Source organism: Magnolia sinica, chromosome 1 (assembly GCF_029962835.1).
Source record: "Magnolia sinica isolate HGM2019 chromosome 1, MsV1, whole genome shotgun sequence".
Classification (NCBI taxonomy): Eukaryota; Viridiplantae; Streptophyta; class Magnoliopsida; order Magnoliales; family Magnoliaceae; genus Magnolia; species Magnolia sinica.
Genome location: NC_080573.1, coordinates 15,830,146 through 15,851,133, shown reverse-complemented (window position 1 = coordinate 15,851,133; position 20,988 = coordinate 15,830,146). Strand labels below are relative to the sequence as shown.

The 20,988-nt window shown below is 39.1% G+C and overlaps 3 protein-coding genes across 5 annotated transcripts in view; all 3 read left to right on the top strand.

Moving 5' to 3' along the window:
* Positions 1-5,326: 5,326 nt before the first annotated feature.
* On the top strand, positions 5,327-8,381 carry LOC131231650 (probable serine/threonine-protein kinase PBL23). 3 transcript variants are annotated; one of them, XR_009164923.1, is made up of 5 exons: positions 5,327-5,626; positions 6,334-6,462; positions 6,664-6,731; positions 7,294-7,416; positions 7,939-8,380. XR_009164923.1 is itself a non-coding variant. In XM_058228267.1 (4 exons), exons 1-4 carry the CDS (start codon positions 5,506-5,508, stop codon positions 7,969-7,971), a joined length of 342 nt encoding a protein of 113 aa, XP_058084250.1. In that variant the 5' UTR covers positions 5,328-5,505; the 3' UTR covers positions 7,972-8,381. The 3 variants fall into 3 exon arrangements, 1 of the variants encoding a protein (XP_058084250.1); XR_009164868.1 differs by having other exon boundaries at positions 5,330-5,626; positions 6,667-6,731; positions 7,939-8,378; XM_058228267.1 differs by lacking the exon at positions 6,334-6,462 and having other exon boundaries at positions 5,328-5,626; positions 6,667-6,731; positions 7,939-8,381.
* Positions 8,382-12,626: 4,245 nt separating this feature from the next.
* Positions 12,627-20,988, top strand: part of LOC131241030 (putative pinene synthase) — a 29,424-nt gene continuing 21,062 nt past the window's right edge. Inside the window, exon 1 of the mRNA XM_058239651.1 lies at positions 12,627-12,823. Within this exon, the coding sequence (XP_058095634.1) occupies positions 12,761-12,823 (63 nt within the window). The 5' untranslated portion in view covers positions 12,627-12,760. The remainder of the gene's footprint in view (positions 12,824-20,988) is intronic.
* On the top strand, positions 13,690-19,303 carry LOC131241021 (probable terpene synthase 2). Its single transcript, XM_058239639.1, has 5 exons — positions 13,690-13,901; positions 14,415-14,790; positions 16,696-16,834; positions 17,356-17,604; positions 18,744-19,303. The coding sequence occupies exons 1-5, from the start codon at positions 13,694-13,696 to the stop codon at positions 18,840-18,842; spliced, it is 1,071 nt and encodes a 356-aa protein (XP_058095622.1). The 5' UTR covers positions 13,690-13,693; the 3' UTR covers positions 18,843-19,303.

Below are 20,988 nucleotides of genomic sequence, written 5' to 3'. Positions count from 1 at the left end.
TCGCTCCTCAAGAGCACCATCTTCGCCTTGCTTGATTAAGGAACTCAACATCTTAATCTTCTATAACTCAAAATTATTTTTCCCTGAGTACTTCTCAATGTCATACCTGGTACTTCCCATTATTGTTAATCCTGCAGATTCGAATCTGTGCCCCAACGATTGCTTTGATACCACTTGTTTAGATTTGGTTTGCGGAATCACATAGATCTAGATCTAGGATAGCAATCCAATGACACCAAGCACACATAAGAGAACATAAAGATTTAACGTGGAAAACTCTTTTGGGGAAAAAAAACCACGACACAAAGCGACAGAAATCCACTATGAAAGCATAAATTACAAAGAGAGAGGACTTACTCAATTCGAACAACCTTGAATCGCACCCTTGTTACACCCTTTGATAACTCTAGAACCATTTAGAATACCTTTAGGAAGCTTTAGAATACTTTAGAATAGTCATCGGGACTTCTATTTATAGTTTATGAAACTCCACTTACACACCTCTTTTGGAAAAGTCCGGAAACCGCCTCAAATTATACACTCTGCGCAGGATCTGCGTAACCTCGACTAGTCGAAGGAGGGCCTTGACTGGTCAAGCAACCCGCTCGACCGGTCGAGCCTGACCCTCGACTGGTCGAGCCCGACGGACACCCAACAACCGAGCTCGTTGGACTTTGAGTCGAGCGGGCCTCGATTGGTCGAGTGGACCCTTGACCGGTCGAGCCATGCTCTCGACCAATTGAGCGTCCCCCGAAAAAATTATATCAGATTTAAGACATACTTCTGAGAACATATTCATCGGTGTAGTCTATCCATGATGAGTTCTGCCCTCAAACTTAGCTTGATGGCCTGAAATTAAAATCTCTTTCATGTGGACGGCTTGGATCTGCTAAAAGACTATCCAATGGGCTCCACGTAGGGTCTCATATGGGGTTCAATAGGTGAGTCTCTTGGGTGGGAAAGGCAATTTGGCCTTTTGTCCTTTCTTCTTTCTTGGTTTTTCTTCATGGGAAGCGACAACAACGAAGAGCTGAAGCTCTTGACAACAATCTAGTGGGCCACAATGTGGGATTGGTTCAAAAGTTGAGTCCCTTGCCATAGGAGGCCACTTGACCTTCTTAGGTGTTTTTTTTTTCTTTTGGAGTGGATCACACTAAGAGTCGAAGCTTCTTTGACTATCAGTAATTGTATGGATAGACACCACACTATCCCAATGTTGTGGGGTTTCGTTCCCTTCAAAGTTATTTCCTTTTTTTTCTTTTTTTCTTTTTAATACGTTGGGTGAATGATTGGAGATTCTAGAATGGAATTGGATTTGGTGTTTGTATGATGGTGGAGAGTGTGGTAGTCCTATATAAAGAGTTGAGGTTTATTTATTTATTTTTATTTTTATTTGTAAAAGGCCAGACGGTGAGAATCACTGATGCAAAATGGATCGTTGATAGACACCGATCCGCATTGACTAGCGGCAATCCATAATGTGCATCATCAATCTACATTAAATGCCCCATTATTCACAGCATTATATATATGCTTTCTAATTGTTAACCTCTTTTAATCTCATCCTTTCATCTTGTTAATCTTGTTATAGAAAGTAATCTCTTTTATCGTGGCTTCCAATGTTGCTTGTCATGACGTTGCTTTCATGATTTCTATTTTTCATTTAAATTTGTTTAATCTGAGTCTTATAGGAAGGGATGGAGAGATTGTTGTAAATCTCCAAGAACTCCATCCCTTTGAGACTACAGACACTCATGCATGAGAATTAGCGGCCATTTTACGACAGGTTCAAGCCATTCTTCAAGAATTTTGAGAGGCCCGACAATTTTACATTATAACGACACAATGACTTCATGCTTATCAAGTTTTTCAGTAACAACTTAGACAATTGCGAGAAGATATTAACCGCGTTCAAGCCATCGTAGATGCTCACTGCATGGATTACCATAATGGCCAACACTGTCCAACACCTCGCTATGCTCATACACAAATGGAGACGTTAAATCAGAAGAGATGGTCGCTTTATAGAACTGGAAGATCGTCTTCATGAAGTCAGATTTGCGCTCTAAGAAACCCGACATGTAGCACTATTTTTTATCGAATTAGTGGAAAGGTTTGAAGATCTCTTAAACAGGGGACAAGATCTATGTGAGTTTACTTGCCCGTTATGAATATGATCAAAACCGTTTTGTAAAGGGAGCAATCATTGCGGATGGTTGTGGACTTGGCTGACTGCACCTCTCGAGAAGATGTCTTTCACTTTATACTTTTATAACTATCTTTTTGTATATGAAGTCACCACACTTTGTATTTTGTTCCTAGAATCGCCAATAGTAACTGTAGGTTGTCGATACACACTGTTACTATCGGCAATCCACTGTTACTATTGGTGTTCCACCATGTAACACGAACGCGCACTTGCATTTAATGTGCCCTTTGAGTATGAAACAATTAACCATAGAAAACTAAGCCCCTTCATGCAATTAATTAATGAGGATCGATTTTCAACATCACCATTTAAGGAAAAAAAATCAAGCTTGGAGAATAAAACCACATTCATGCAATGAATTAGTAGGGATCAATTTTCAATGTCGCCCTTTGAGAAAAGAAAAATCAAGCTTAGAGAACAAAGCTCCCCTCATGCAATGAATTAATGAGGATCAATTTTTAGTGCCACCCTTTAAGAAATGGAAAAATCAAGTATGGAGAACCAAGCCCCTTTCATGCAATGAATTAATGAGAATTGATTTTCAATGTTAATCTTCAATAAAAGAAAAAAATCAAGATTGGAGAATGAAGCTCATTTAAGCAATGTATTAATGAGGATAAATTTTCACGGTCACCCTTTGAAAAAAGAAAAATTAAGCATGAGAACTAAGCCCCCTTCATGCGGTTAACGGTCGATTTAATGTGGAGCGATTTCTAGTGTCCTCTTTCTAGCTTATATATGCTTTGTGATCACAACCCTTCATAATCACATCCTTTTAGTTTTATAATCTTCTTGCAGAAAGTACTCTCTTGTTATGGCCTTCAAAGTTGCTCATTGTGCCATTGCTATTATTCACTCCATCCCTTTGAAAATTCAGACACTTATCCGTAAAAAAGTAGTGTCGACCGTTTTACAATTGGTTCGAGCCATTCTTCTAAGAGGCCCGACACTTTTACATCTTAATAACAGAACGACTTCATTCTTATCAAGTTCTTGAAGAGCAGTTTAGACAAGTGCGAGAAAACCTTCACGACAACCAAATCATCATAGATGCCTTCCGCATTGCTTATCATATTGCCCAACAATCTGCCCTAAAGCTCTTTATACTCAAAGATAAATTTGAACGTCAAATTAGAAGAGAAGGTTACCTTGGATAGTTGGAATGCCGTCTTAATGATATCAAAATTCAGTTTCATGAAGCCCGACAAGTAACACTATTAAATGTCAAATTAATGGAAGATGTCGAACATCTCTTAATCAAGGGACAAACACTCCTTGCAAGAATACTTGCCCACTATGAACATGAAGAGGTCCAAATAAGATGGTGCGGCCGAGGGGGTGTGGATTAGGTGCGGCCGGCCTCACCCAAGATGGTGCACCCTTACTATGGGCCCCAACTTGATGTATATATTCTACATCCATGTCATCCATTCGTTTTGCTTGATCATTTTAGATTAGGTGGACCATACCATAGGAAATAGGAAATAGTGGTGATTGACTATTAATGGGCCACAAGTTTTGGATCAAGCTAATATTTTTTTTTCGTCATCCAAGTTTCTGTGACCTTACCAGCAGGTTGGATGGAAAATAAACATTACAGTGGGCCTTATGAAGTTTTTAATGGTAGGGCATTCAATCACCACTGTTTCCTATAGTAGTCCACCTGAGATGTGGTTCTTTAACTTTTGGGCCAAGGCAAGCTAGCGTGGTGAGCTTGAAGGCTAAGCTGAGCTCACTACAAGAAAGTTGGGCATATCCGACGCTTTTTTAGCGGTGGCCCATCACTAATTGTCGGATGATCGGTCGACTTAAAAAAAAAAGCCCTATCTCTCTCTTTACCTGTCACAGTCTCTCTCTCCCTCTCCATCTCCGCCATCTCGTGTCTCCCTCTCCCGTCCTCAATCCCTCTCCCTCATACTCTCTCGATCTCTCTCCCTTCCTCTCCCTCCGCCTCTCGATCTCCCTCTCCTCCCTCTCTCTCGATCTCTCTTTCCCTCATTTTCTTCGACGTGTTGTTCCTTCTTCTATTTGTCTCCAACAATTGAAGAAAGTAGATGAAAGAAGAGAAAATTGAAGGTACTCTCTCTCTCGATCTCTCTCCCTTCATCTTTGTCTCTCTCACTTTCCATTTTGATTATCAAAATTTGGGCAGCAGCCATCATAGTAGTAGCCATATCCATCGTTGTCCAAGGCCGCTGACATCTGCATGTTGGCGGTTTGAAGAAACGCTTCAACCAATAATGTGTACCACTGTTGTACATTTAATTTCTCTGTTTCTTTCATGCTTTTTTAGCCCATCCATGAGTGGACTAGCCTGATATATGGGAGGGGAACAATCAACATAGATCCACCTCATTAGAGGCAGTGATCCCACACATATACCACTTTAGACCATGTATTAAAATGGAATTTCTCACTCCGTTTTTAGTGTATGATTGATTTTGTTAGTTTTTTAGGGCAACTCAATTCTAAGGGAAGGATTTTCTATGGATAAAGAGCCGTTTGGAAGGAGAAATTTCACTTTGCATTCCTTTCCTCAGTTGTGAAACTCGCTGAATTGAGAGTTGCTGAAAAACTCAAATTGAGTTAATAAGAATTGAAACCTTGTACTCTGTTGCAGGGAAGAACTTAAACTAACCATTGATTAGTTTGATGACATTATTTATATTTTATATTACTCATCTAAGCAATATTAAATATTTAATAATCCTAATGTAATTATTAAACATTGGGTCAGGTTGAGTCTTTGAGTCAACACGAACCTTCTTAACATGGTGTTGAGTTTTCCAACCCTCAATCCTGCGGTGAATCAGTGGCTCCCATGGCAGATGACTAGTTTCATCTTCACAACATTCATGTGAATGCATGTCTGTTTGGGTTGGCTGTGGAGCAGAGAACATGCCCAAGAATGCCTAGCCCCACTGATTCAATTGAAAATGACATAGTTTGCCTGTTGATTCTTAATACCTATTAGAACTAATTTCCTCCTAATTTTAATTAGCAAGGCCCACTGTTAGTTGTTAATACTTGTAAGTTGGCATAAGTTGGCAACTTACAAGTATTAATTTCCTTTCCTAATTTTGTTGTATGAATTACTTTGGATTAATTGGGATATCTTGCATTGTGAAAATCTTAATGAGATACTTTCCTTGACCTATATTGTGAACTTGATGAATTCTTGATTATACCTGCCTCAAAGTTTTTTTTTTTTTTTTTTTTCTGGTAATGTCTTTCTGAGTGTCCATCACTGGGTGCATGTTATGTTCCCTATAACTTCATAAGACCAGAGCATTGACATGGCAAGTTATATGGGAAGAGGAGACCCTTTAAATGGTTCTGTGTACGTCTGTAACTTACCTCCTGGAACTGCTGAGAGTATGCTGGCTGAATTTTTTTGGCACCATAGGGTTGCTAAAGGTAGGGAGTTCCACCAGGATCATTTTGGAACTATACTTGGTCCTAGTTTTGCTTATCTTTTCATATGCATAAATCGTGAGCTTTGGTAAGCCCACATGTGTACAGGTCAGCTAATGCACACACCACCACATATGCCAGTGTGTTAGACAGGTGAAATATCCAAACCATCATCAGAAGGGTACCAATGCATAGATTCCCTATTCCAAGAATCAGGTTGGTCCACTAGTCAGTTGGTTAGAATTAAATGAATAAACGTACGGTTATGAAAAAAACAACCAAGATTTTCTAATCTGCCAACTTATGCCTAGCCCCACTGTTAGTTGTTAATACTTGTAAAACCATGTTGTTGTTGTTGGCTTTTTTTTTGCTTGTAGAATTATACATACGAATGTTGAGCCTTTCAGCCATTAGTTCCTTTCTGTTCCGCATACAAAACTGTTTCCTGTCACTTCTAATGTTGTTAGTTTCCCTATATATTGTTACACATACAATTTGTTATTGGTAGACTCTCATGTCTTATCTAATGGCACGATACACGCTAATAATTAGCCATTTGCATTGATTAGTTGTTACACGATATTTCTAACAACTTAACTTGAGTTATTTGCATGCTGAGTTTGCAATTCATAGGTAATTTTTAATGCCTGCGTATCATCCATCATGCTCAGCCAGAGTATAAATCTTTTCCTGTTCTTATGACCGAGCAGGTGATGACTTGACTTGTAGCTGATTCTACAGGATATTAATCTTAAACCCAGATGACTAGAGCATGTGAATCAACGTGCATGGGTCTCACACTACAAGAAAATGAAGTTTTACCGGCCCATTTTTTACCGGTAAATGTGAAGAAAAAGAAAAACTGGAATTTAATTGAAATGATAGCATAAGATTGTGTTTCTGGGGTATATTTGAAGCAAAGAAGAGCTAGAATGATAAGTACTATTTTATGTAGTTTTGAATTCGCTGAGATTTTAGTTTTCTGTTTGTAGAATTTACATTATTGGGTTCTTTGGCTTCTTTTTTTTTTTTCTCGATAGCAGGCACATTTTTTAAAGAAAGCTCAGGGTCTTTGTCTTCTCTCTCCGAAAGGTTCTCTGATGGGCAGGTGAATTTAAATTTCCTTGGAGTTTTATTCTCTCTGTCATTTTGGGGTAGGCGATTTTGATTTGTGCAAAATGTGGTTATTGTAAATGTCTTTCATGCAAGCAATGGATAATCTAGTGGAAATTATTTGCATCGATTTGGAGGTGGTTTGGCAGCTTGGATTTTGGCAATTTTGGTGCTTTTGGATTTTGAATCCAAATCCATGCCAAAATCTTGTGTTTGGCACCTTGGAATTTGGTGGATTAGGATTTGAAATTGTCAAAAAGGGCACTTTTCATTTCCTGTTTAAAAGCTGGGTTGCAAGATCTGAGGATTTTCATTCTTCTACAACAGTCATATTTCATATTCCATTCATAATCATCACGAGTCCAACATCTGGTCCCATCTGGGTGTAGGGCCAAGCTCATGAACTGTGTGAATTGGTCAAGATTCCACATTTCGTGCTATCTAATTTTTTTCCCTCTCAGAACTATCACGAGATGAAATGTGAGCTCCTTGTTAAGACTACAATCACGAGTGTTTCTGTCTACGGATGATAAGCATTTTTCTTTCTTTTTGAGCAGGTAATATATCGAGATTTCAAGGCATCTAATGTTCTGTTAGATAAGGAGTTTAAGCCCAAGCTGTCGGACTTTGTACTAGCCAGGGAGGGACCATCTACGGGGCACACTCATGTGTCCACAGTGGTACGTAGATGTTATCTGATAGCATTTTGATTTTGTTTTGTTCTGCATTTGGATGCATAATTGAATTGAATTGCAAAAATTCATTTCAATAGGAAGGAAAATGGCCAGATTTGGTTCTGTTTCCCTCGTATTGCAGCTAAGTTCTTTCAAGCCTAGCTTGAAATAGCATTCTTCCAATTTGAAGACTGTCCAAGGAAATTTGAATTTGGTTACCCATTCATTACAATAGTAATCGTAATTAAATTCGATACAAACATACCCTTAAATTGTCTTTTAAGATGTCATTTTGCAATAACAATGTACTCAAAACAATGGATTTCACTAGCCAACGAATAATTATAAGCCACTTTCTTAATGACACATGTTCTCTAAACTCATCGCTTTAAGAACTTTGGTTGATTTCATTTAGGATGTTTATCTGGAGTAAGGCTGCTTGTTGACATCTTTATGATTTCTCATCATATAATGTAAATGGACAAGGTGCTTACTAAAATATCACATGATATTCTTCTTTTACTGCAGTGTGGTGAATGGGGCTCTGGAATACCTTTATAAGGATCTTGCGATTGCTGAGAACACCGTGCTACAAGGAAAGTGCAGCAATGATGCATTTCTTTGATCATGATGCAAATCAGCATTTATTATTCATATCTGTCCAATTAAACTAAGTGTCATGGCATGCTACAATTAACCTATTTTAACCTTCTGACCCTACAATTTCATTCAATCCACACTTGTTCACGCCTTGTAAGTTGTAACAGAGTTTCATATGATCTCCATTGTTTATCTTTCAAGTGTTCAACATTACAATTTCTCATAACATTTAAATTTTTGGACAAGATGGGTTATTAGCACAACCCTTGTAGGTGCCACTGTTGGTTCATTTACCGGGGGAGCATTAGCTGATAAATTCGGTAGAACAAGGACTTTTCAACTAGATGCAATCCCACTTGCAGTTGGAGCATTTCTTTGGTCTGTGACATATCCTTTGACTGTAAGTTTGTAAAATTGGATTTAGTAGTAGCAAGGAATTCTGTGTAATGTGCATAGCATACTATTTTACTATGTTAAAGTGAATGTCTTAATCTAAAAGATTACTTTATTCACTGACCATAACCAGTCAAAAATATAACTTTGGGTCCATATCATAAATAGTTAACATGAAAGATGTGTATATATATGTGTACGTGTGTGTTATATGTGATTTTTCCTCATTTTGGTTATTATTCCTTTGAATTTTTGAGCTTTGTGATGATTTTGTGGTTTTTAGAGTGATGAATGTTTTTTCTAACACATCTCAGGTACCTTCATAATCAGGTTATGGTTTTTTTCCCAGTTTCTTATTTTTACCGGGCATTTTTTGATTTTTTGGGCTCCCCCAATCCTAGAAATTTTCAGCAGTTACATTTATCACATGGCTATATGTGGATAAATTCTTCACATGATCCTTTCATCTTTTACATGATTTTATTCTCTCAAGTGGGAAATTCATTTCCTGTCGTCCATCCAATGGTTCGCCTTGTATCTTTGGTAGGTTTATCTGATTTCCTGTCATTCATCCAACTGATTGTGCATGGGCCAACTAGGAAGTTTATTAAGTGGGTTGAACTCAGGACTCATTTAATGAGCTCCCATTAGCCCAGACCAGGTCTCCATTGACCTGAAGTCAGTTTTGGGTCAACGAAGTTTTAGGTTGCAGCTCTAGTAGGCACCACAATCCAAACTCATCACGGATCGAATCATCGGGCCAACACAAGCTAGCGTGGTGAGCTCGAAGGCTAAGCTGAGCTGAGCTTTAGGTGGGGGTGGAAGAAAAGCAAAACCCAAAAACCATAGTTTAATAACTAGTTGAATTGAGTCAGAAACTAGACTGAATTGACTTGGTTGGAGTTGACTCAATGAGAAACTCATTTTCATCGTTTTTATTTTTTCTTTTCATTTTTTTAATGCGAGTTGAGTCTCTCCAAGTGAAAAAGGAGGTGCATGCAACGCACACCAAGAGTTTGTGGGCACACATCTCCCACCACCACCCAATAATGTTGGGCAAGAAAGGAAGTTTGAAAATGCTTGTTAGACATTTATAAAGAAATGAAAATATCGAAACTAGAATAAGTAAAACCAGAGGTCGAATTCCCCATAACTTCCCTCTTGTGCACCTGGTTTGTACATGTGGGCCTCACAGTTGGTAAATGATCCAAACCATTGATCTGATGTACTTTAATTGTACTCATGTTCCATTGCTATGTATATATATACACAGACATGTAGGGGGCGGATTAGGTACTACCCCCGCCTGTTCCAAGCTTGGGACAGGCCGAGGCTTCGAGGGGCCACCGAGGTGCCACCATGACATATGACTTTTATCTACACCGTCCATCCATTTTTCTGTATCATTTTAGATAATAAGCTCAAAAAAAAAAGGGAGATCTAAGGCTCAAGTGGACCACGCCACTGGAAGAAGCGATGCTAAGGACAACCACTATTGAAATCTTCTTAGGGCCCACCATGTTATTTATTTGCCATTCAACATATTGATATGGTCTTATACATATGAATGAAGTGAACCACAAAAAGAAATCATCTTAATCCAAAACTTTTGTGGTCCCTAAAAATTTTTCAACGGTAGGAATTTAATCCCTTATGTGTGGTCCAGCTGGATCGTTGGATGTTTCTTATTTTTGGGATCACATGCTATAGTCATTTGGAAAAATGGATGGACGGTGTGGATGGAATCCATACATCAAGCCGGACCATCGGAGCCCAACCTGTCCAGAGCTTGGAATAGGCAGGGGTAGTACCTAATCCGCGCCCAGACATGTGGGGTACATACAAGGGGAGCGGATTCGTAGTAACTCACTAAGCTTAGCTTACTGGGTAAGCTTTACGGGGTCTACCATGATTTATGTATTTTATCCACTCCTTCCATCCATTTTACTAGATAATTTTAGGACCTGAGCCCAAAAATGAGGCATATCCAATGTTCAAATGGTCCACACCACATGAAACAGTTGAATTGAACATCTACCGTTGAAAAATTCTTTAGAGCCACAAAAGTTTTGGATCAAGCTTATATTTGTGTTTTCCCTTCATCCATGTCTTTGTAATCTTATGAACAGGTTGGATGACAAATAAACATCACTGTGGGGCCTAGAAAGATTTCCAAGGTGGAAATCATTATCCCCACTGTTTCCAGTGATATGATCCATTTGATCTTTGGATATGCTTCAATTTTGGGTTCAACCCCTTAAATTAGATGTCAAAACGGATGGATGATCTATCCACACCATCCTTGGTTCAGGTGGGCCACACCAAGGAAAACAGTATGGTGGGTGAGTGTTGCTCACGGACACTGTTTTCAATCGTGTATATGGCCAGAGCAGTCCAGAGCAGTCGAATCATTCTCCTGTGATCACCTACCATTTATACATACCTGACCACCTAAATTCTTTTACACGCGTAGCATGAGATAATTGTATATAACTTTTTAATCTTATTAGCTTTCTCAATCAAGAACAGAAAATAAAAGGACCAAAGTGAGACCTGGACTAACCCAAAACAGTGCAGCCCTTACGGTAGGGCCCACCTTGATGTATGTATTCTGTATCCACACTGTTCATCCGTTTTTCCATATCATTTTAGAGCATTATCCAAAAAATAAAGTAGATCCAATTATCAGGTGGACCATATCATAAAAAATAAGGGTTATTGAATGTCTTACCATTAAAAACTTCATAGGGCGCAACTTAATATTTTTCTAGTGTTTATTTGCCATCCAATATGTTGAAAAGGTCACATAAGCCTAGAGTAAGGAATAAAATAAATATCATCTTGATCCAAAACTTTTGTAGCCCACTAATAGCCAATCACCACTTTTTCTTATGGCATGGTCCACCTGATAATTGGATCTGCTTCGTTTTTGGTATAACTCTCTAAAATGACATGGAAAAAATGTATCGACGGTGTGGATACAGAATAAATAATCAATGTGAGCACCACGGGAAGGGCCACACCGTTTTGGTGAGTCCCGGGTCTCACCTAATCCACTCCAACAAAACTCGAAATCGGATTGCATAGTGAGTTTATAGTACTGAGTAATCTCTATTGAGCTCCCCTTGAAAGTAAGTAGTTTATCCATGCCGTCCATCCGTTTTTCCAGCTCATTTTAGTGAACAATCCCAAATTCGAAGCATTTCCAAACTTCAAGTGGATCACACCGCAGGAAACAGTGGGAATAATGATTTCTACCGTTGAAACCTTTCTCGGCCCCCACATTAATCTTTATTTATCATCCTACCTGTTCATAACATCACACAGACATGGATGAATGGAATAAACAAATACCATCTTAATCCAAAACTTCTGTAGACCCAAAAGTATTTGAACGGAAGACCCAAAACTTTCTCGACTCTATAGAAGTTTTCAATGGTGGGCGTTCAATCCCTACTATGTGGTCCACTTGAGCTTTAGATTTGCATCATTTTTGGACTTATATCCTAAAATGATATTTTAAAACGGAAATGGCTCCAAAGAAGTTTTTAATGATCCATGGGCATTGAATCCCCACTGTGTAGTCCACTTAAGCCTTGAATTTGCCACACCTAAAATGATATGGTAAAATGGATAGACAGTGTGGGTAAATCCATACATCAGGGTGTGCCCAGAGCCCCAGCCAGTGGCGAATTGGGACAAGCTGGGCCAATCCATGTGCTTGGCAAGTGGGCTGTTTAAATGAGATCAAATCGGGTTTGTAAATGTACATAAGCAGACAAAACAAAAAGTGGTTTGGCTCAAAAAGGTGTCTAAGTGCATCCAACGCTCCCTTTGAGTATGCTTCCAAACTGGCCCTTCTGGCCCTTGGTGTACTGATGTGGTCCATCCATCAAGAAGAGGAGAAATTCAATTCATACTTTTTCTTATAGTGTGGTCCATCCATCAAGAAGAGCAGACATTCAATTCATACCTTTTCTTATAGTGTAGTCCACTTGAACTTTAGAAATGCTTCAAAATTTATATAAAACCCTAAAATTATCTGTTAAAAAGGATGGATGGAGTAGATAAAATGCATAAATCATGGTGGACCCCACATAATTTACTCGGTACGCAATCCTCTTCCCCAAAGCTCAGCTACACACTGACGGCATGTATTGCGCGCGTGCCCTTGAGCCCTTAAATACCCCCACAACATGCACTTCTTGAACACAATAGCCTTCAAGAAAAACAAAGTACTCCTAACCTTAAATCCTATCTATTGAAATGGCTCATCAAGGTCCACCCTCTCTTTGCTCCCCTCTTCAAGCTACAGAAATTAGCAAGCGCGAGGTTGCAAAGCCCGAAGTTGCTCGCAATGGCTGATTATCACCCATCAGTGTGGGGGGATCACTTCCTTAACTACTCTGTGGATGAAATGGTAAGAATGTTTCTGACACATGGCCATGTGATGACATTCGAGAATGAAATCCACGCCATTCATCAGGTGGGCCTATCAGAAATGCATTGTGGCGTTAAAATCCTGGCTGTTGATGCATCAGTCGTACAGACGTGTACAAGGAGAAGGCAGAGTAAAAAATCAGCCTCATTTTTAGGTTGCACTACATGCGTGGGAACGCATGGAGAGCATTAGGTTTAACGGCACGCGTTGCAGGGGAGCTGATTGCTTCCTGACGCAGCCTGGCAGGGCTCTGTGGGTCCCACAGTAATGTATGGGTTTTATCCACGCCGTCCATACATTTTTTTCAGATTATTTTAGGGGTTGAGCCCAAAAATGAGGCAGATATGAATTTTAAGCGGTCCACACTACAAGAAGTGGTGATAATGACATCCACCGTTGAAGCCTTCCCAAGGGCCACCGTCATGTTTATTTTCCATCCAAGATGTTCATATGGTCATATAGATCTGGATGAAGGGGAAAAACAATATCAGTTTGATCCAAAACTTCTGCAAACTCCCGAGAAGTTTTCAATGGTGGGAGTTTAATCTCGACTGTGTGGTCCACTTGACTATTGGATCTTCCCTATTTTTGGGTTCGTGCCCTACAATGATCTGGAAAAATGGATGGATGGAGTGGATAAAACTCATACATCACGATGGACCCTACAGAGCCCTGTCTGGACGGATTATGGTCCAGGTGCATGTGTAAATGCATGCACGTAGCACCATGTAGTGACGCAAAATTCCCAAAACAGAAAATGTACTAACATTTTTGAGTCTGTGGATGGAATGGAAACAGGTGTATGCATGGACTAAACAGGTTGAAATTCTCAAGGAAGAAGTGAGCAGGATGCGGGTAAACGCTAAGGGGTCGGTGCAAGAAATGGATCTGATCGATGATATCCAACGGCTTGCAATAGCGTATCACTTTGAAAAGGAGATCGACGAGGCATTACACCGTATGTATGATGAATATACAAATGTTCATTATGATGATTTATATGAAGTTGCCCTACGATTCCGACTACTAAGGCAAGGCGGCTACAATGTGTCTTCTGGTACATGAATTTCCCTCCCACCCTCTCTCTCTATCCTCTCTCTTCCCTCGCTCCCTATGTGTGTAAGCTTATTTATGTAAGAAACAACACATGATGTTTATGTTGTTGATGTCTCAAATCTTTTCAGCAATAGGGTTTGAAGATGCTATCGATAGACCATTCGATGCTATCGAGAGCTATTTGATACTATCAACAGTTGCTCGATACCATCGAAAAAATTCAAAAATCTTACGATTTGTTGCTGGACACTTTAAGTGTCTTGTTCGATCTCATTGGAAGGGGTTCGATGCCATGCTTCTGCGGTCCCCCAGCAGTTCAGGACCATTCATCTTGTAGAAGATTATACCATAGATAGGATGCATGGGAAATGAAATATCCTTGAAACAAGGATATTTCATTTCCCATGCATACCATCTATGGTATAATCTTTTACATCACATGCATGCACTCATGCACAAACACCATCAGAGACCATTTATAGATGATGAAATGAAAATTTGACTGGTGAAGCAGATGTTTTCAACAAGTTTAAAGGTGAGGATGGAAACTTCAAAGCAATCCTTAGCAGTGATGTGAAGGGTCTTTTAAGCTTATATGAAGCTGCATACTTAAGAATACAAGGAGAAGATATATTGGATGAGGCTATTGTTTTCACTAGTGGTCTCCTTAAGAGGATCGTGGCCCACCATCATGATCATCCTCTTGATGCAAAGGTACGGAGGGCCTTAGAGCTTCCCTTACACAAGCGCATTCCAAGGCTGGAGGCAAGGTACTTTATCTCGCTCTATCAAGAAGACAAGTCTCACAATGACGTGTTGCTAGAGCTTGCAATTTTGGATTTTAATCTTCTACAGTCATTGCACCAAAGAGAGTTGAGGGATCTCTCAAGGTAAGTTTCATTATCTTTTTAGTTATGTGTTTGGATGGCTTAAGTGAACTAAGATCAAAATGGAGTAGGTATTATCTTATTTGGTAATGACGTTGAATCAAGAATTACAGTTTTTTATTTTTATTTTTATTTTTATTTATTTGAGACTGTATGGCCGCCTATTTTTGAGCCAAACCAAAGCTTATAGATTTGAAAGGCTAGTCAAATAACTGCTTGCCTTATAAAATTATAGATAGGTATGATTATACTGTATTTCACAAAAAGTAAAAAAAAATGCCGTTAGGATAATCTAAGTAAAATGAGAGGGGGACTTGAGGCCTTTGGCCCCAAGAAGTTTCAATGGTGGAGTTCAATTCCCACTGTTTCAAGTCATTTGGCCCATCAGAGCTTTGGATCAGCCTCATTTTTTAGCATATGCCCTAAAATAGAATTAAAAAAAATAAAATAGATGGATGTCATGGATTTATTACTAACATCCTATAGCCCCACGAATGTTTGAACGGTGGGTATTTAATTCCCATTATTACCGGTTAGTTTAGCCCACATGAACTTTGAATCGGCCTCATTTTCGGGATCATGTCCTGACATGAAATGGCAAAATAGATAAACCATGTGAATTTCTCACTAATATCAAGGTGGACCTCACTATATAGCATGGCTGGTGCTATGAACTTTCTATAAGCTGGATGGGTAAAATCATCATATTATAGAAACATCAAGGGCAATACTGATTTTGTACAAGAAAACAGTCAATTCTATATTTTGAAAACTAAAGGCACTGAAACAAGAATAGCCCAAAAGCAAACACTTTTTTATCCCTGAATGCATGTTTATTATTTCTTTATTCAATTTGATTATTGCAACTCAACTCAATTGAGCATCCAAACACAGGGTATATATATAACTAGTAATAAAAGAAGTATCTAATCTCAATAATATAATATATATATTAATGTGTTGATGTCTGGTGTAGGTGGTGGAAAGATCTTGGACTTGCAACCATATACCCTTTTGCAAGAGATAGATTGGTGGAGGCCTACTATTGGATTTTGGGAGTGTACTATGAACCTCAATATAGCCGTGCTAGAGTCATACTAACGAAAATATTCAAAATTACATCGATAATCGATGACACCTACGATGCCTACGCTACATTGGATGAAGTTGAAGTATTCACTGCTGCAATCTACAGGGTAGATAATTATTTTTAAAAAAGTTAGAAGAGTTCCTTGTTTGGATGTTTTCTAATTCAACAAACCTATGCATGTGGCATATCTCTGCAACGAGATCATGTCTGTGAAGCTGGGATGAATGGAATACTAGCCAAGAATCAAGGGGGCCACAATGTAACCAATGAACGGATGAGAAAGGAGAAGGCCAAAGAAACAAATTTCCCAATATCTTCCTTCATTTGTTCAATCTGGCCCATCTAATGTCCGGACTGCATTTCTATGGAATTAGCAATTCTCCTTTGCTTATGTACTCCAAAGAAGTGATATAGTCGATTATTCAGTGTATAATCTGGAAGCCTTCTATCTGAAATTTCAATACACTACCTAATGTAGGAGTATTTTTACACCGGGCTCGAGTGGATTTGCCTGTGGGATGCAGGGGCACACTCAATGCGGATGGCTAGTGTGAGATAGGGCTATCCGTGTAAAGCGAGTGGCTCGTGTGAAGTGGAACCCACATGAAATGGGGATCATGGGGGGTTTGGCCGAGGTCCTAACCCATGGGAAGTGGGGCCTATACTATGAGATAAATGGATTGATTTGCCATGCTCTATCAATTTTAATTGTCCTGCATCACTATAGACTATACACTGTGAAATGGTGTATGTTTGCATGCAATTGGTTACCATGCAAACACTACCTAGGTTTAATGACAGGGACTATTGACTTTCAGGTGGGAAGTTGAGGCCGCAGAAGGGCTCCCAGAGTACATGAAGGCTTGCTATCTTGCGCTACTGAATACCGTCAATGAAATAGAGGGTCAGATGATGCCGGATGAAAAACATTACCGTACAAACTGGATAAAAAGTGAAGTATGACATCCAACTCTAATTTATGATATTTCTTACAGAGGAACACGTACTATCCAGGTACAAGGTCAGGCCCAGATGAGTCCATGCCAGGCCTGAAATATGGGAATCATTATCCCCATTGTTTTTTATGGTGTGGTCCACTTGAACTTTGGATATGACTTGTTTTTTCGGTCATGCCCTAAAATGATCTAGCCAAATGGATGGACGGTGTGGATATAATAAATAAATCATAGCGAGCCCCACAGAACTTGATGACATCAATACACCACCAAATATCGGTCCACTTTTTGGTCATCTAATCCATCCAATGGTTCAAACTGGCCCATAAAACCATTATGCAAATCATATGTTTAAGATTTTCATATGGGGGTGATGGTTCCTTCCTAATGTATCCCCCTTCTACCTGGGGCCCCCTAGATTTCACCCGCATGTACAACTGCATGTTCCTCATATATTCTCATCATTATTTTATTTTTTTTGAATTTTCTCAAGGAGTTTTTGGTTTGATATGGCATTTTCAGATGAAGGTGCTGGTCCAGGCCTACTTGGATGAAGCAAGATGGATGAGCAGTAAATACATGCCTACATTAAAAGAGCATCTTGATGTCTCACTAGTTAGCGCCGGTTACATATTTGTCTTTGGCGTTGCTTGTGTTGGCATGGGAGAAGAGGCCACTAAAAAGGTTTTCGATTGGATGACTGCCCATCCGAAATTCGTTATGGATTTATCGGTTATAGCCCGGATCGGAGATGACATTGCAGGCCACGAGGTAATAATACATGAAAACTTGTTTTTCCTATTAACACATGTTAGAATTTTGTGTGAGTCGGGTAGTAACCCGTTTCACATTTTTCCTGGCTGGAAATATGCGTGGGGACTCCCCACTAATAAATGGATTAACAACTCATCTGAGTTAACCGATGTGACTCAAAACCTAGTTCGCGCCATGAGGCAGCATTGAAAGTATTCCCAACTCAGGTGAGTCAATGGGTTGAGTCGTGACTCAGACTCGGGGTAAAAATGATTTGGACCGAGAAGCGCGATTCTTCAATATTCCATGCCACAGGGGGTGATAATTGAAGATTTTAGGCAGCATGCGCCAACTTCATACATATGGGCTCGAGCTCATATCTCAATGCCACACATAGCATGTTTTAACATTGAGGTTTAGGGTTTCGTGCTAAATTTAGACAAGAAAACCATGGTGCATGTTGTTTAGAAGTGGAATAGTGCGAGAATATATAACATTGTTTGTAAACTATATGTGGAATTGCAGAGGACCGTGCTATGCATCGAGTATAGAAATTAAATAACTTGAATAAAAAGCGTACTTGATTGAGAAGACATAACCATATGAGATGGCTAGTATCTTCTTCACCTTACACTCTTAGAGAAGCACCATGATGAGATGAAAAGCTTCAACTGTATGTAGGCAGAGGGACCTAACCTTGTTTATATAATCTACAAGGTTGATGAGTTTGGAACCCATCGAACCTCCTCTCTCTAAGGCTCCACGTGGATTTGGTAATCCTAGTCCAACTTGAACAGTGTGTGTGACACAGTTATAATGCACTACCCCTTACAAGAATTTGAATGAATAATAATTGAGTGGGGTTCACTGATACTCCCGATCACACTATCCAACCCTTAATGCAATCTAGGTTGTTGATCAATAAAGCCCACCTTATAAAAATTTTACATTGTTATCCTTGGATCATGCATAAACTCATTACAAATGCCATACATGTAAGTAAATCCTAACCTTTGATACCACTTACAAGTTGTATCTGGAACCGTACTTTTCCATCTTGCTCTGTACTTTTTTCTGGTGTGATAAAGAAGATGATGTGAAAAAAAAAAAACATAGTAAATGATCTCACCACTCGTTTTTGTTGGTGATACTTGAAGTTCGAGCAAGAAAGGGATCATGTTGCTTCAACCGTTGAGTGCTACATGAAGGAGCATGGCGTATCAAAGAAAGAAGCATGTATCAGTCTTCAAGAATGATTACAAACGTGTGGAAGGACTTGAACGAGGCATTCCTTAGACCGACAGTTATCCCGTCGTCACTTCTTCTTCGAGGCCTCAACCTTGCACGTGTGATGGAAGACCTGTACGTACATGGAGATGGATATACTCATTCCAACAAAGAGACTAAAAAGAATGTCATGGCACTGTTTGTTGATCCCATCCCCATTCCAATGTGAAAATGGGAGTGCCACTGTCATTCATTTTCTCATTGCTTAAATAAGGCTCTACAATCACCTAAGCTGTACTCTCACCTGTTCCATGGTGCTGTTTGGTTAACTGAAAAATAAAGTCTGAAAATTAATTTAGGTGCTGAATTTTAGTATTTATTGAAAAATCTGTTTGATAATTTGTTGGAAAAAAGTACAAATATCTTATATTAAGCATATTAATACTTTTTTTTTTTCCATGAAAATCTGTTTGGCAAGCGCAAATAATAATTGTCTGAAAATTGACAATATATCACATTTGTCTCTATTGTCTTAATTTCTATCTTCCTTAAAAAATAAGACAAAACCTATTATTATCATGCAACAATCTAGTGGAATGAATGGGCCACACATATATAAATTTTTATCTGGTAGGTAGCAGGAGACAAAATTAATTATTACCATGCTAACAATCCCTTCGAATAAATTTTTATTTGATTGGTGTTCCAAGCTACCAAAATTTTCTCATCCATCGATCAACAATTGCCAAGTTGGCCATAGGCTGCTTTTTGGGTCTCATGCCTTAAAATAAGCTAGGAAAATTTATAGACCTTGTGGATAAAACATATACATCATGGTGGGGCTATAAAACACTATCAGGTACAATCCATTAGCACAAAAATGAGACATGCAAATCTCAAGTGGACCACACCACAAAAAAACTTTGGTAATTGAACACCCACAGTTAAAAACCTCTTGGGGCCACAAATTTTTGGATGAAGCTGATATTTATGTTTTCCCTTCATACATGTCTGCGTGACCAAATCGATAGGTTGGATGGCAAATAAACATTACAGTGGGCCCTATGAAAATTTCAACGGTAGGTATTTGATATCACAGCTTTTTCTCTGTTGTGTGGTTCACATGAGATTTGAATTTAACTCATTTTTTAAGATCATAGTTTAAAATAATTATGTAAAATGGATGGATGACATGGGTAAAACACATACATCATGGTGGGGCCTATGGAGCACCGTTGGCTACTGGCACATATGTGGGGGTAACACATGTGGGTGTTACCGCCGGAGCACCTGGATGATTTGTACATCCCTTTTTCCAGCCCATTTTAGTAAGTGGTCCCAAAAATTAAGTAGATCAAATCTCGGGTGGACCATACTAATGGAAATAGTTGTGATTGAACTCCCACCATTAAAAACTTACTAAAGTCCACCATAAGCATATCCATAATGTTTATTTTATATCCAACCAGTTGATAAGGTCAACCCAACGTGAATGAAGAGAAAATACAAAGATCAACTTAATCCAAAACTCGTGGCCTAAAAAAGCTTTTAAAAGGTCATTCACCACTTTTTACAGTGGTGTGGTCCACAAGATATCTGGATCTACTTCAGTTTTGGGATAATGTCCTGAAATAAGCTGAAAAAATGGATGGCGGCGTGGATATACAATACATTCATTAAGGTCGGCCTCACACGTTAAGGGTAACACCCATTCGGTGTTACTAGAGTAGCAGCTAATCCACTCCCACATCTGCAATCCATGTCATGTCACACGGATTTGCTGCTACAGCATATAGCGGGAAGTTTCTGCACTCGAAACCTAGGTGGGTCCCACTGTGAAAAAATACCACTATCCATTGATGTAGTAATAAACTCGGTAAGACCGAGGTCGAATCCACAGGGACTGATACCTGTACGTTATCTGAAACCAAGTAGAACTAGAACTAGACTAAGATGTGATCTAAACCAAATAGAATTTAAGGAATAATTGTGGAAGAATTATCTAAGATTTTAAGGAATTCAGAGGAAGGAAACTAGGGATTCAGGGGATCCACTTGTAGAGATCAGGGAGATCGTATGCCAGGATGGAAATTTACTGAACTGCCATTGATATAGGTTTCAAGAGATGAAAGGTGTATGAATTAGAATGGATTCCATCACCAAACCATGCCCAGA

What these genes read in the sequence shown, in the direction of transcription:
- LOC131231650 (XM_058228267.1), top strand. Translation starts at nt 5,506, where the DNA reads ATGGCAAGTTATATGGGAAGAGGAGACCCTTTAAATGGTTCTGTGTAC. An exon ending in GCACCATAGGGTTGCTAAAG is followed by an intron (nt 5,627 to 6,666) that starts GTAGGGAGTTCC and finishes TCTCGATAGCAG; the next exon opens with GCACATTTTTTAAAGAAAGC. An exon ending in AAAGGTTCTCTGATGGGCAG is followed by an intron (nt 6,732 to 7,293) that starts GTGAATTTAAAT and finishes CTTTTTGAGCAG; the next exon opens with GTAATATATCGAGATTTCAA.
- LOC131241021 (XM_058239639.1), top strand. Translation starts at nt 13,694, where the DNA reads ATGCGGGTAAACGCTAAGGGGTCGGTGCAAGAAATGGATCTGATCGAT. An exon ending in CGGCTACAATGTGTCTTCTG is followed by an intron (nt 13,902 to 14,414) that starts GTACATGAATTT and finishes CTGGTGAAGCAG; the next exon opens with ATGTTTTCAACAAGTTTAAA. An exon ending in GAGTTGAGGGATCTCTCAAG is followed by an intron (nt 14,791 to 16,695) that starts GTAAGTTTCATT and finishes ATTGACTTTCAG; the next exon opens with GTGGGAAGTTGAGGCCGCAG.